The sequence below is a fragment of the Arachis hypogaea genome, chromosome 20 (assembly GCF_003086295.3).
Source record: "Arachis hypogaea cultivar Tifrunner chromosome 20, arahy.Tifrunner.gnm2.J5K5, whole genome shotgun sequence".
Taxonomy (NCBI): domain Eukaryota; kingdom Viridiplantae; phylum Streptophyta; class Magnoliopsida; order Fabales; family Fabaceae; genus Arachis; species Arachis hypogaea.
The window spans coordinates 24,833,815-24,847,769 of NC_092055.1; the positions used below are offsets into that span (position 1 = coordinate 24,833,815).

At 32.1% G+C, this 13,955-nt stretch overlaps 1 protein-coding gene across 11 annotated transcripts; it reads left to right on the forward strand.

Annotated features, from left to right (window-relative positions):
• The first annotated feature begins 5,520 nt into the window (after window positions 1-5,520).
• LOC140182793 (uncharacterized) lies at window positions 5,521-12,008 on the forward strand. 11 transcript variants are annotated; one of them, XM_072230197.1, is made up of 15 exons: window positions 5,521-6,346; window positions 7,009-7,200; window positions 7,420-7,463; window positions 7,717-7,747; window positions 8,025-8,109; window positions 8,752-9,042; window positions 9,119-9,242; window positions 9,400-9,540; window positions 9,684-9,791; window positions 9,989-10,090; window positions 10,382-10,442; window positions 10,531-10,614; window positions 10,702-10,808; window positions 11,344-11,482; window positions 11,627-12,008. In XM_072230197.1, exons 8-12 carry the CDS (start codon window positions 9,459-9,461, stop codon window positions 10,556-10,558), a joined length of 381 nt encoding a protein of 126 aa, XP_072086298.1. In that variant the 5' UTR covers window positions 5,521-6,346; window positions 7,009-7,200; window positions 7,420-7,463; window positions 7,717-7,747; window positions 8,025-8,109; window positions 8,752-9,042; window positions 9,119-9,242; window positions 9,400-9,458; the 3' UTR covers window positions 10,559-10,614; window positions 10,702-10,808; window positions 11,344-11,482; window positions 11,627-12,008. The 11 variants fall into 11 exon arrangements, with proteins under 11 accessions (XP_072086298.1, XP_072086301.1, XP_072086299.1 ...); XM_072230200.1 differs by having other exon boundaries at window positions 7,009-7,053; XM_072230198.1 differs by having other exon boundaries at window positions 5,521-5,742; window positions 6,242-6,346; window positions 7,009-7,463.
• The last annotated feature ends 1,947 nt before the right edge of the window (window positions 12,009-13,955 follow it).

Here is a 13,955-nt window from a genome sequence, read left to right on the forward strand (position 1 = left end):
ATTATCTAATAAAGCAGTTAATCTATAATAATCAGATTCTTCTATTAATTCTAAACTTTCTAAATAATTCATAATTGAAAGACTAGGATGAAGATGTACCTTTCTGGAGAAAAACTTCCTTTATTTAGTATATTTTACATAAGGTGTTTTTTATCTCCAGAGGGGAGATTGTAGATACTAACTCCAGAGGGGAGTTTAGAATTATTTTCCCTAAGGGAATTCTTCTTCAGACTATAGAATCGCCTTGGCAGCTTCCTCCTTGCTCTCCTAGCATATGAGTACTCTTAGCTTCCTGCTTTCTATTGTCTGATGCTTCTACAATTGCCTAAGCAACCTATTTATAATAGTTGGGTTTGATGGACAATTCCCATCCTTACCCTTCTTATGACGTCATTGCTTACGTCATTGTTTGTTCTTTTGCACCAGCTACATTGTTGGTGCTCTATGACCTAAGTGCTTACGTCACTATACAATAATGTTGAGAGATGCTTCAGATGCACTGTCCTCCTCTTTTATCATGTGATCCTCAGATGCATTGTCTCCTTCCTTCATCATGTGAGTTGATTCCGTTTCATTATTGCTTTCTTCAGATAGCTCTGAGGCACATAGCTGGCACTTGTGGTCTTCTCTGTCTTTTATCAAATAGCAGAGATTCCTCTTTATCCCTTCAGGGAACTTTTCTAAAAGTCCAGATAAGTTGTAGAATGCTGATTCAAATTCCACCAAGAGTCTCATCTCTCTTTCTTCAATTTCATTTCTTTTACTGGACACAAGCAGAGTATTTCTACTTTTATAATTAATCCTTGTGTGAGATTTCTTCGTTATTTTTTGAGTTCTTTCAAAGACCCTTGCTAATGTGCTGGCTAACCTTCCTTCATGACTGTAAATCGTTAAATCTTGAATCTGATCAATTGGTTGAAAATTTCCTGGGAAGACGGACATGAATATTACTTGGTGTGCTGGAACCAAGCATTCTTCTTCTTCATTAAAAATAGGTTGACTGTTTGTAAATTTTAGGGATATATCCCTTGGATTTACATTGTCAATCATATTTTTAAATCTCTTTACTGCATCAACGAATCCTGCAGGAAACTCACTAATAATTTTTAGATCATTAAATATTAAAATTGTATCAATTAATCCATATTGAAAAAACTGATAGGTGTCAGATGGGGAAGCATCTGGGAATATAACCAGCTTTGTTAGCTGTTCTTTGGCAATAGGATAATATCCCAAAATTGCCCTTTTTTCTTCAGTTTAATTCAGGACTATGTTAAGGGTTTCTCTGAGATTTGATCTACATACCCTTTTCTTTTCCTTGATTTCAGCCCTTGTAGGAATGTTTCTTATTATCCCTGTTCTCTGGGTTTGAATTGGAGCTTTATCTGCTCTTGTTAAGGTTTGCTCTGGATGGAGAGCTTCATATTCCCTGAAGGATTCCTTTGCCTCTTCCAGTGTTAGAAACCCTCCTTTATGAATTATCCTTGATTGATGTGTGAATGGTGCTGCTTTTTCCCAGGCATCATATACTCCTTTCATGGGCCATTATAAATTACATAATATTTTTTTATCTTGGGTGGATTTTTTAATAATTTCAGCAATTGTTTTATTTTCTGAAATTTTTTCTTCACCTGATTTGTCCACCACGCTTAGCTGGCTGAACTCTGATGGTTTTGCTTGTTGTGTTGATTTCATTGCTTCGATGGCCTTCTTGAGAGATTGGATCTGTGTCCTTATTTGCTGACAATGCTTGCATTTTTCGAGTTCTTGCTCATATTTTTGAATTTCTTGATCTAATGCGTTGTAGACGAACTCCATTCTCTTGTTAATGTATCTGCAATAACATTTTTGTCACCCTTAATATATTCAATTTTTATTGGATATTGTAACAAAAATAATTGCCATCTTACCAATCGTCCATGATTATAATCAACTTTTAAATTATATCGTATGAAACTTGTTAGGTAACTTGAATCTGTCCTTAATATAAATTCTCTGGGCAGTAAATCAATTTTCCATTTCTTAAGAGATTTAATTGCTGCTAGAGTTTCCTTTTCATGAGTGGTATATCTCTGTTCTGTTGGAGTAAAAGTCCCTGAAATATACCTGCAAAGTAATTCCTTTGGGGAATCTTTAGAATCTAGTGATTCTTTTTCTTGTTCCAAACTTTTTATAGCTTTCTTAGCTTTTAGACATCCTGACCAGGTTATGTCTGAAGCATCTGTTTCTACTATTACGTAGTCATTTTCTTCTGGAATATAAAGTTCTGGAAGTTTTTTACATAATTCTTTAATCTTTTGAATTTGCATATTATCTTTTTCATCCCATTTCCATTCTTTTTTAGTACTTATTTTTGGAAATAAGCTTTTAGTGTATTCTGTTATATTTTTTAAAAATCCTTGATCAGAAATATAATTTATACACCCTAAAATCTTTGTAATTGTTTTTTATCTTCTATTTTATTAGGAAATAAATTTACCTTTTCTAGGACATTTGGCTGAAGTTTTAGCTTTCCTTGAGTGGATAGAATTAATCCAAGAAACTCTATTTCTTGTTTTGCTATTCTTGCTTTCTTTTTGCTAAGAACTAATCCTTTTTCTTTACATCTTTCTAAAACTATTAATAATTTTTGAAGATGATCTTCTCTATCCTATTTTGTAAAAATTAGTATATCATCAATGTACACTAAAACAAATTCATTTAACTCTTTTAGATTTTCTTCCATAAATCTTTGATAAATACCTGGGGCTTGTTTTAATCCGAATGGTAATACATTCCATTCATAGAGCAACACACTTGTTGATTCTTTTGTTGGGCAAGTAAAAGCAGTTAATTTCTTTGTTTCTTCGTCTAAACGAAGTTGCCAATATCCTAATTTTGCATCAAGAGATGAAAACCAAGTTGCTCCTTTGATTTTTTCTAAAATAGAATCTTTTCTTGGAAGTTTATGAGCATCATCAATAGTTGCTTCATTCATCTTCTTATAGTTAATAACCATTCTTCGTTTTTCCCTTTTAATTTCATTATTGTTTTCGACATAAAAGGCTGGAGCCGCATGAGGACTTTTACTTAATCTTATAATTCCTTTTTCCAAAAGATCTCTACATTCTAGTGAAAACTCTTCTCTATCTCTTGCGGAATAAGGAATTTTATTTGGAACATTTATCTCTTTTGTAGGATCTTTTAATTTAATACTTACTAATTCGTTATTTGTATTTTTAATATCTAAAGGATTTTCAGCACAAATTTCATCCAAAAGTTCTTCTATCTTTATTTCAAGATTATTTTTTGGGATATTTATCTGAAAGTATAAATTTAAATAACATGTCTCTAATATAGAAAATATTTTAAATTTTAAGATCTTATCTATAGTAGTAGTCGGTATTTTTATACGTTTTGATTTTTGATTTATTGAAGAATCGTGTGGAGCTTTTAAAACTATATATGTTAATTCTTGAATGAATGGATGATATAGTTTTAAAAAATTATTTCCTATGATAAAATCCATTCCAGAATCTAACATATATATAGATGGAACAATGAACCTATAATTTTGAATAAAAATTTTAACAATCTCTGCTTTGTGGTCAATTTTATGTATTGATTTGTCAGCTATTCTAACTTTTAATGGTTTCTTTAATTTTTTCCAATCAAGTTTTATATTTGAACTAGCAAAGCATTGTGTTGCTCCAGAATCTATGAAAGCATTTATAAACTTTTCTGTTATTTTTATAGTAATAAATGTAGCATTATTACTCAGTCTCTGAGTCTGTTTCCGAGACATATTAAAAAATATAGTCTAAGTTATCATCAGATTCCTCTAAAGGTTCATGAAACAAGACTTAGCAATTTCTATTTGTTTAGTAAGATCCTTTTTATCCTTCTTTTTCGGACATTCATTTGCATAGTGTCCTTCTTCTTGGCAATACCAACATTTACAATTTTCTTTTTTATTCGGGCAATAGTTATTTCTTTGTCTTTTGTTTTTATTATTATTTTCCTTTCTAAAATATCTCTTTTTCTCCAGTTTGGATAGTATTTTCTTTTTCTAAATTGATATTTTCTTTTTCTTTGAAAATTTTTATTAAGACCATATTTTTGAGGTATCTCTTCATTATCTTGACAGCAAATTCTAATTATATTTGCAAATCTTTTTTGAGTTGCTTCTTGCATACAATATTCTTTTATTTCCTCTCTTATTGCAGAGGTTGCTCCACCAAAGTTATTTTCAATTGTTCCTCTATTTATTTCTCTTATAAATCTTCCCATTATAAATTCATTAGCAGGATATGGAAGTTTTGTTATATACATACTAAGATAATGATTTTTATCTTCTTCTTTTAATTTGTAATAATGTATTCTATATTCACATATATAAGACTCCACATTACATAGATCATATATCTGAATATTAGCTAAATAGTTTTTTGCTTCTTGATATTCTTTATTATAAACTTCTTGTCTATGATCTATAATATTTTTTCCAAAAAATTCTTTATATAGAATCATCATTATATATAATATCTTATCATAAGCTGTAGTTTTTGTTGCTAATTCTTCTATTATTTGGTTTTCTATTGATGTCATATAATCTCTTATAGTTCCTTTAGTATGAAACTCTATGTAATTCCAAATATCTCTTCCAGACAATTCACTAAGTTTTGGATTAGTAAAGGCTTTCTAATAAAAAGGAATTCAACCAATTTTCGAAAATTTCTTTTTCGTTCTTTTTACAGTCTAAATCAAGCATTCTTTCTCCTTCAATTTCCTGGATTTTAAGAACATATTTTGATGGTATTTTTGTATATTTTGAATCTTTATTTGTAAACCCTTTTTTAAAAGCATAATTATCAAAACATGTTTCCCATTTAAATTGAGATTGATTATCCTTAGATGTTCCAGCTTCATTTTTTACTTGTATTAGAATTGCTGGTTCTTCGTCACTTGAATAATCTAGAATGTGTTCTTCATTTTCTATATTTTCAGAATTTACTAATTCTTCTTCTATTTGAAAACCATGTTCCATAATATTATTTTTTTGAGCCATTTTTAATTGTTTAAAAAGCATTGTAACTTCTTCTAATTTTTCTTCAATATTCATAATTTCAATGGTGGTTTTACTTTTAAGTCTGTTATGTTGATTATATTTTGGAATTTTTCTTCTTTGGGATTCTCACTACTAGAAAACTAGTTATTACAGACGGATATTTTCGACGGATTTTATCCCATGAAAATACAGACGGAATTTCAGAGGGATTTTTTGTCGGAAAACCAAAAAAATTGATTAGCATAAATTACAGACGGAAAAGAGAATCCGTCGATAATTCCGTCGGAAAAATTATTTTTTTTTTCAGTGAGAAATGGTTACAGACGGAAAATCCGTCTGTAATTATATAAATAAAACGGTGGATTTTATTAAATTATTACAGACGGAAAATTCCGTCTGTAATTTAAAATTTTCCGTAAGAAATATTATATTCTGCGTTTTATGATCGATTGTGCCTAAAGCCCCAAACTATATTCATTTACAGCACCAAATCAAACGAGCTCAACCCAGCTTCTTCTTCTCCGTCGACCAGCTTCTTCTTCTCCTTTCCTCACCCACAGCGCCACCGCCGGCTACCCTAACCGCCGCAGCTACCTTCTCCTTCTTCTCCATCATCTCCTCCAGTCAATGCTGCGGCTACCTTTGCGCAAGCCCTAGCTCCGTGGTGACCAAAATCGGTTCCACCGTCAGCCGCGGTTCCACCTCTCTCTTTCCCCCCTGTTCGAATCGTAGAGAGTTCAATTAATTTTGTTTAGTTAGTTTGATTGTTTCTGCTTCCAGGTTTTGGTTTCAAAATTCTTTTAATTTCTGTTGAGTTCAATTAATTTCGTTTAGTTAGTTTGATTTTAGTAATTAGTTTAGTTAGATTTGTTTTCTGATTAGTGTATTTTTAGGTTGTTAAAATAGGATTAGATTAGGTTTTGATTCTGAATAGCTGAAAAATGTTTAGATTGTTAATCTGGATTGCTGAACAAACATAATTCAGAGAAACACTTGTGAGTTTTTCTTTTTCTTCTTCCCTCCCCTCTATGAATTTCGCTGTGCACACCAAGTGTTCGATGGTTTGCTTATTTGTTGGTTTGACCTAACATGCACATCAAATGTTTGTTGCTTTTCTTTTATGTGTACATAAGTAGTAATATGTATCTTTATTCTTGCTATTTTACTCTTAATTAATTATTTTTATGTTGCAAGTTCTGTCAAGGGGAGGGGAGGCTGTAGAGATGACTACTGACCATGAACCTAATACTGAGCGGGGCAGCATTGAGAACAGAGGTGGCTTTGTCTCAAACATGCCAGGTTCTTCAACTAACCCTGAATTCTATGCTTTGTTGCTACTGATATTCAGTGCTGATTTTTGTGTTTTCATTCATCATTCCTTTTACTATAGGAACTTGAGTTTTGTATGCTGTGATATTAGTTTACTCAATTCCTTTTACTATAGGGCAGTGTTTCTTAGAGAATATTTCTACTTCTACCCTCCTAGCCAGAACAACAATCTCTGCTGTCTATCAAACTGCAAAATTAATCAGTGCAAGATGTAAGAGCTTAGAACTTTAGTAGGATATATATTGTGCTGTGATTAATCTCTATTTACATCTTGCACTTGATAACAATGTACATTGTATAGAATCTGAATTCATTGATGCGACACGGAAGCATGAGTCTCGCGGACGAAAAGCGAATTCTGAGGAACATAAACACTCGTCAGAGAGATGCTGATAAATTTCAGTCACTAGAAGTGCTTAGAAATACTGTAATTTAAGGGAATTGTAGTTCAGTTCAATGCTGATATTGCTGATGGCATGCCATGGAAGTTTACTCCTATTCTGTTGCTTAGATAAATTTCAGTCACTAGAACTGCTTAGAGATTCTGTTGCTTGAATTTTAAAAAATTTCGTGTGCTACAAAATATGCTGCCTTAGATAACTTGAAGCTGAAATTGGAATTGTATGTTTAAGGTAGCATGCCATGACGCTGAGGAGTGAAGATCTTTTGAGGCAAAGGTTAGGATCATGTGATGTCATTACCAAATGTGCTTCTATACTTGGCGTATCTATGTTTAAGTTAATCAAATTGGGGGAAGAAAAGAAAAGAAACTTGCAATTATATAGTTTAAGTGTTTCTGCCACTGCCCTTCTTCCTCGCAGCCGGTGAGTAAATGCTCTTTTTCTCCAGTGTTATGAACAACTCCTTTTTCTCCAGTGTTGGATTTGGAGTATATGTATGCTTATTACTGAGTGAATCACATTGAAAGTGTAATGCACAGTTAGTGCTTGACAAAATGCCTAGCTGGGTTTTGCTGTTCATTTTGATCATACTTAGGTGTGTTTATGTGTGCTTATATGGTTTCATGGTTCCTGCTGGTCAAGCTTACACAAAGGCACTTGAGGTTGCCAGGAATATCAATGAGAAGGTAACATCACTGAAAAATATCTTTCATGTTTGTTGAGAATCATGCACTGAACTGAAAAATATTCTTTGGATTTTAGAGACTCTTTTTTCTTCAATTGATTTATATTTCTTTCCTTTACTGATTCTTTTTGTTTCTCAATTGGATTGAGGAGTTATGTAACAGAAAAATAATCTAAGGTGGTTGTTGATGATGTTGAAATTTAGTAGTCCTATATATATATTTCAGCTTTTGATTTTTGTAATTTGCAATGCAGGGGACCAATGTGGTTCTGATTTGATGTAAATGTGAGTCTATGTTTTTGTTCTTTTATTTTTCAAATCACAGTCAATGATTTTGATAAATTAATTCTGTGCAATTTCTGGTATGTAAGTAGAAAACTGATACCTAAATATACTTTTCATTTTTCATTAATACAAGTTTAAATTATATATAGCATTATATAGTTTGTGAAAATATACTTGTTCAAAATAGAAGGACATAGTTCCATACATATATGCCATGCTTAGGAAGATTGCACATATACTTGTTCAAAATATACTTGTTCATTTTTTTTCTCCGCAGAGGCACCCGCACCACAGCTCGACGGCAAGTCTCGCAACGATACTTTCGATCTTGACTTTGAAGAATGACTTCAAGCAGTTAGAAGGTACAACTTTAGTTCTTCTCAATTCTGACTCATCTTTTCAACCGCTATGAGGTGCAAAAGGGCGTTGTCTATGTGTTTGTTTGTTTGAATCTTTGTCTCTGGTTTCTTCTGTTCAAACCTGAAACAACAGCAGATAGGCCATTTTTGGCGTTTGTTTCTTCTGACTATTTTTGAGCTTTTAACATGAATCAATGTTAACAGCCACAACAGATTGTTCTATTTTATATTCACCAGATTTTGCGGACATGTCTTTGACTTCTTCTATGGCAATCAAAATCTATTGCTCAATGATATCAAAGGTTATTTATTAGAATAATCTTTATAAACTGTGACGTGTATAATGTAACTTCTTATATACAAAATTTATCACAGCTATATTCTTTCCAACAATATAGCGGAGGGGGAGGAAGAAAGAAAAGGAAAAAGGAAAAACCATGGACTCAGTGGAATTAAAATGCTAAAATGTCCGAATTTTATATATATAATTTTGGATTGAATTTTACACACGTTCCAGTTTTTGCTAATCTCTTTTTGACACTTTTTTTGTTGGCATTATGCTTTATTTATTTATATTTTTTTTTGCTGTTGTAAAGATTAATTTTTTATTCAGAAATTGAATACTGCTGAGTACTTCTGTGACAGATTCAATCTCAAGCTGCACACTGCTGGGATCATTGCTGCCAGTTTCGGATTGGCGAATCTTTTCTCCAGGCCCGGTGGAGGGTTCATATCTGATGCAGTTTCAAAGAGGTTTGGAATGAGGGGTAGGCTCTGGGCCTTGTGGCTTTGCCAAACATTCGCTGGTGTCCTCTGCATAATTCTTGGGCTTGTTGGATCTTTGAGTGTTTCTGTTGTTGTTATGATCATATTCTCTGTGTTTGTTCTAGCTACTTGTGGCATGACCTTTGGAATTGTTCCTTTTGTCTCAAGACGGTTTGTGTTCTTCTTCTTCTTTTATTCTCTTTAGAGTTATCTTTAGTTCCATTGAATTGCTTTCCATTTTCTCCAGAGTGTTCTTTTAGTCAAGTTCAGACTCATTGACACAAAGAGGACAAAAATAGAAGTAAAAGAAAAAGTGGAATAGGATAGCTTAGAATTCAGCTGTCTCTCTGCTCCAAGTGACAGTCAGTGAGGTTAGCAAGCACACCCTGATTCTCAAAAAATTCTGTGTGATTTGTTTATCTATAGTGGTTGGATTAGGTCTTTTCTTGGGTCTTCTGATTGTGATTTTCCTATCAGAACACTTGCAAGGGGGTATTGATAATTGGTCAATGTCTGATCTATCTGCAGAGAAAATTTCTAATATAGAGGCTGATTGCTATTGGTGCTTGTCAAAATTACTGGATGGTATGCAGGACCATTACACGTTTGCTCAACCAGGAATTCAGAGGCTTGTTTTTAAGTTGAAGGAATTGGTCAGGAGGATTGATGGTAAGCTTTTCTTCGGGCTCATTAATTTTTCCATAATATCTGTGTATAATTACACGAACTTAATGCCTCATCATCGCACGTGGTTTGTATCTGTATTATTTCACCATGCCTCTAAAATAGTAATACAATCTGATATGTCCTAGTGAAACTTTTGAACCGTGCCAGAGCCTGTTTCAAGCCACATGGAGCTTCAAGGACTAGAATTTCTTCAGTTTGCTTTCTGCTGATTCAACTGCCTTCTAATCCGCGAGGTTTACTCCGAACTACTATTTTGTCTTTATAAGTGCTTATTGATTATGAAAAGCTTTATAAATGAATCTTAAAGTGATTTAACATCAAGTCCCAAGCACTTCGAAGTCTGATGGTGAAAAACTAAAATTAATAAACTACACAAATTTTGCATGATTTAACGATTTTGCCTAATCTGATATCTGATTTATGTAACCAGATACCCTTCCAACTTGTCACACGTCTCTGGGACACGTATCTAGTCGAAGGAGACGCCTTACCAGATTTCCTTGTGTATATATTTGCCAGTTTTCTTCTAACGGTGAGCAGCAATATAGGGTAGTTTTCTGTGTTCCATTCTTCTCTGCTATTATACAACAAGGAATTATTTGTATCCTGAACAAATTTATGGTCGTCATTACATGTTATATTAGGTACTATCTATCTATATAACAACAATATGAGCCCATTTCTATGTTGTTATTGAAACAGGTTAGAAAACTTGAATTCTTGATTGCATTTCTAGTATTTACAATTGCTGCATACTTTTTTGCTGAGCTTGGATGTGCAAAACCTGTTGCTAAAGAAGTTTTGAAGGGTCTTTTTGTGCCAGAACTAAAAGGAAGCGGTGCTACTGGTCTCGCAATTTCACTCCTAGGGGCTATGGTTATGCCGTGCGTTCTCCCTGTCTTCTACAACCATTTGATTTTTCTTTCCTTTTGAAATGTATTCTCAAGCTTTGTTTCTTTGTGAATTCTGCAGATTATCCAGTATACCACTCACTATATGATGATTTCATCTGGATGCAGAAATTTGGAGATCCTATGTTTCATAGGCATGTTGCAGGTTGGTGGCATTCAATTTCCTTTTTCAGTTTATGTCACATTAAACTCCATCTCAGTTGTAGCCGACCTCACATATGTCTTTGTTCAGAGCTCTGCAGCCATTGGAGCCAATGTCTTCTGTTTCGTCCTCCCCACATATTCGATCAAATGCTCCTTTTGCTGGTCTTGTTATATGCGTTACTGGGCTATCCAAAGGTGAGAGTTTGTCTCAATTTCATCTTTGGTGTATTGAATTTGGTTTCAATTTTGTCCAGTTTTCTTTCAATTTCATGCATTTAATGAAAAAATAAATAAATAAACTAAGTGATCCATATTCTCTTCAGAGTCTGGCCTGATTCGTTGAGTTTTGGTAATAAGGTCTGGATACTGTTCCCTTGAGACAAAAGAAAAAGAATCATTTGTTCATTGAAACAGTGAACAGGCTCTCTGTCCCTTTCCCTTTTGTTGTTTTGTGAAAGAGAGGAAGGGGTGAGAGAGAAGGGGATTGATGATTGTGCTTCTTATAATATAAATTGTAAAATAGATGTCAAGTAAATCTGGAAGTCTTCCAACAGCGTATATGCAAATCAAGACTGCTGATATAAGCCGTTTCTATTGGAAAAAATGTTCATATATAACTTGTTCAGAAGGATTAACTTAAGTTGTTAAAACAAACACAAGTTCTTAAAATAACAACTATCATATAATAAAGTGTTTTCTTTTCTTTTCTTTTGTTTTTCTTTTTGTTCAGGAAATAGAAGCAAGTAAAGGTTGGAGAACATGGAAAGAGTACCAAATGAAAGTGAGATGTGAATGATAGACTTATGATGGCTGAACGTGCATTCACTGACAGAGATGGCCTCTTAGGAATGACATGGCATAAGCATTTGGTGAGTATATAGTTTTTTACTCTAAGAAGCAAGTGTTTTCTAGGCCAGTTCCCTCATTCTTCTTCTGACTTATAATATCACATAGTCTCATTAACAAATGCCATGTGAACATTAGATGAATTCTACTGTTTTGAATGAAACCAGGGTTGATGAAATTGAAGAAACCAAGCAAGCAAAGCAGAGAAGAAACATCAAACATGGCTGCTACTGTTGGAATCACAGAACCACAAGGAGATCCAGAAAGTGTATTTGTCAATGGCTCTGAGCAAGTCACCATCATGCAATCTAAAAGGAATAGGATCAATATAAAATCTTGTTTGTTTAAATTGTTGAAAATGAGGGAACTAGTAGTGTCAATGAGTAATGTAAATAGTTATAGTTCTGTCAATGGTTTATTTTTTTGGGTATCTTTTTATTGAGATAGTGAGATATTGGTCAATGATGTTGAAAATAACATCCAATTTTATAGGTATCATGTAATGAATATTATGTTTATCTATATGATTTTTGGCCTCTTTTTTTTCAATTTACAGTATGTTTGATGGAGGAAATTTAAAAAATAAACCTAAAGTATTCATTTTGCAATGGAAAAATTTAAAAAATTTTCTATTTTACTTTACCGACGGATTTACAGACGGATTTTCTGTCTGTAATCATAGTGTGAGATGATTTTCCAATGTTCAAATTACAGACAAAAAATCCGTCGGAAAATCTGTCTGTAATTACAGACGGAAAATTCGTCGGAAAATCCGTCTGTAATTATAGACGGAAAATCCGTCTGAAAATCCGTCTGTAATTACAGACAGAAAATCCGTCGGAAAATCCGTCTGTAATTACAGACGGAAAATCCGTCGGAAAGTTTGTCGTCTTTGGGAAATGGACAGAAAATTTACAAAGGGAAAATCTGTCGGTAACTCATAAAAATCCGTCTGTAATTTTCCGACGGAAAAAAATCCGTCGGTAAATAATTTCCGACGGGGCTTTTACAGAGGGACAAAATCCGTCGGTAATTTCGTCGGTAACCAAAAATCCGTCTGTAATAAAGACTAAATCCGTCTGTAAATCTGTCTGTATTAATCCATTTTCTAGTTGTGTCTCTTTTTCCTTATTTCTTTGAAATTTTATGGATATTAATATTTCTTCAAGCATATCTACTATAGAATTTAATTGTGGGTTAAAAGTATGATAAAGATGTGGGGAATCATTTTCATGGTAGCATTTTTTAGAAGTTCTGTGTGAAAAATAAATTTTTTCAGGTTTTTGAAGTCTTTCAATAAAACTTATAGTAAAATAAAGATTTTGAGAAAAATCGTTTTGTATTGATTTTAAGAATTCGGTGTCATTACAATTAACATTGGTTAAAATCATTAATTTTTGATCTATTAATTTTGATAATTTAATTATTTCTTCTCTTAAATCTTCTAATTTACTTTTTTCCATTAGGTAACGCTTTTCTTTGTGAAGAGTTACAGTTTTAAGTAAAAAGTGTGGCTTTAGAATGTATGGTTTATATTTTGCCACGTAACATATCTTTAAACTTTGATCTGTACCTTATATTTTACCATTAAAAAAATACGTATTTAACTATTACTTTTTTAATATACATTCACTGTTTTAGTTAAATCAAGTATTTTTCTCTTATTTGAATTAATAAACAATCTTTAGGATAGTATAATGACTCACATGCTAACAACAAAACACAGATGAATCTTTTATATCTCAATGTGACTTTTATTTTGATGTAATATGTTTTTGGCTTTTCATTAAAATTGACCATATTGTGGGTTGAATACTACATATGAAGTATTGGGTCTAAAAACTTTAATTGTAACGTTGATCCATCAATAATGTTTTTAGTGTATTTTTAAGGTGTAAATGTTGTGTTGGTAAAAATTTGTAATTTGTAATCTATTCTTAATGGTAATATCAAATAGATTATAAATTAGTAGAGTTTTTTTTTTTTTATGCGTTGTGTTTGTACAACTGATCTAAAAAAAAATGTATTGGATCTAAATTTTATCACCGTCATGTTATTAGACGTTAAAAGAATAAAGTATTATTTTAGTCTCTAAAATTAAATTTAGTTATGAAGATAGAATAATATAGGATACTGAAATCAAAACACAGGAATAGAAATATAAAAATTAGTATTTTTATATTTGTTTGGCAATAAACTAAATATAAAAAAGAACAAATTATGGAAGTTTAATTTATTTTTTTTCATATATAAATAAATTAAGAATAAAATATATAATGATAATGAATATAAAAGAATAATAAAAAAATAAAAAATAAATTGTGTCTCTTATTAGTGTTTTTGTGTCATTTTTGCTAAGAAGGATATGCATAAAATACATCAATTCAATATTTCTTAATGAAATATCTGTATTCATATTTCATATGTTAAATATGATTTTGTATCTATGTGTCTTTATCTCAATATGTCTCATGTTTGTAGACAAACATAGCCTAA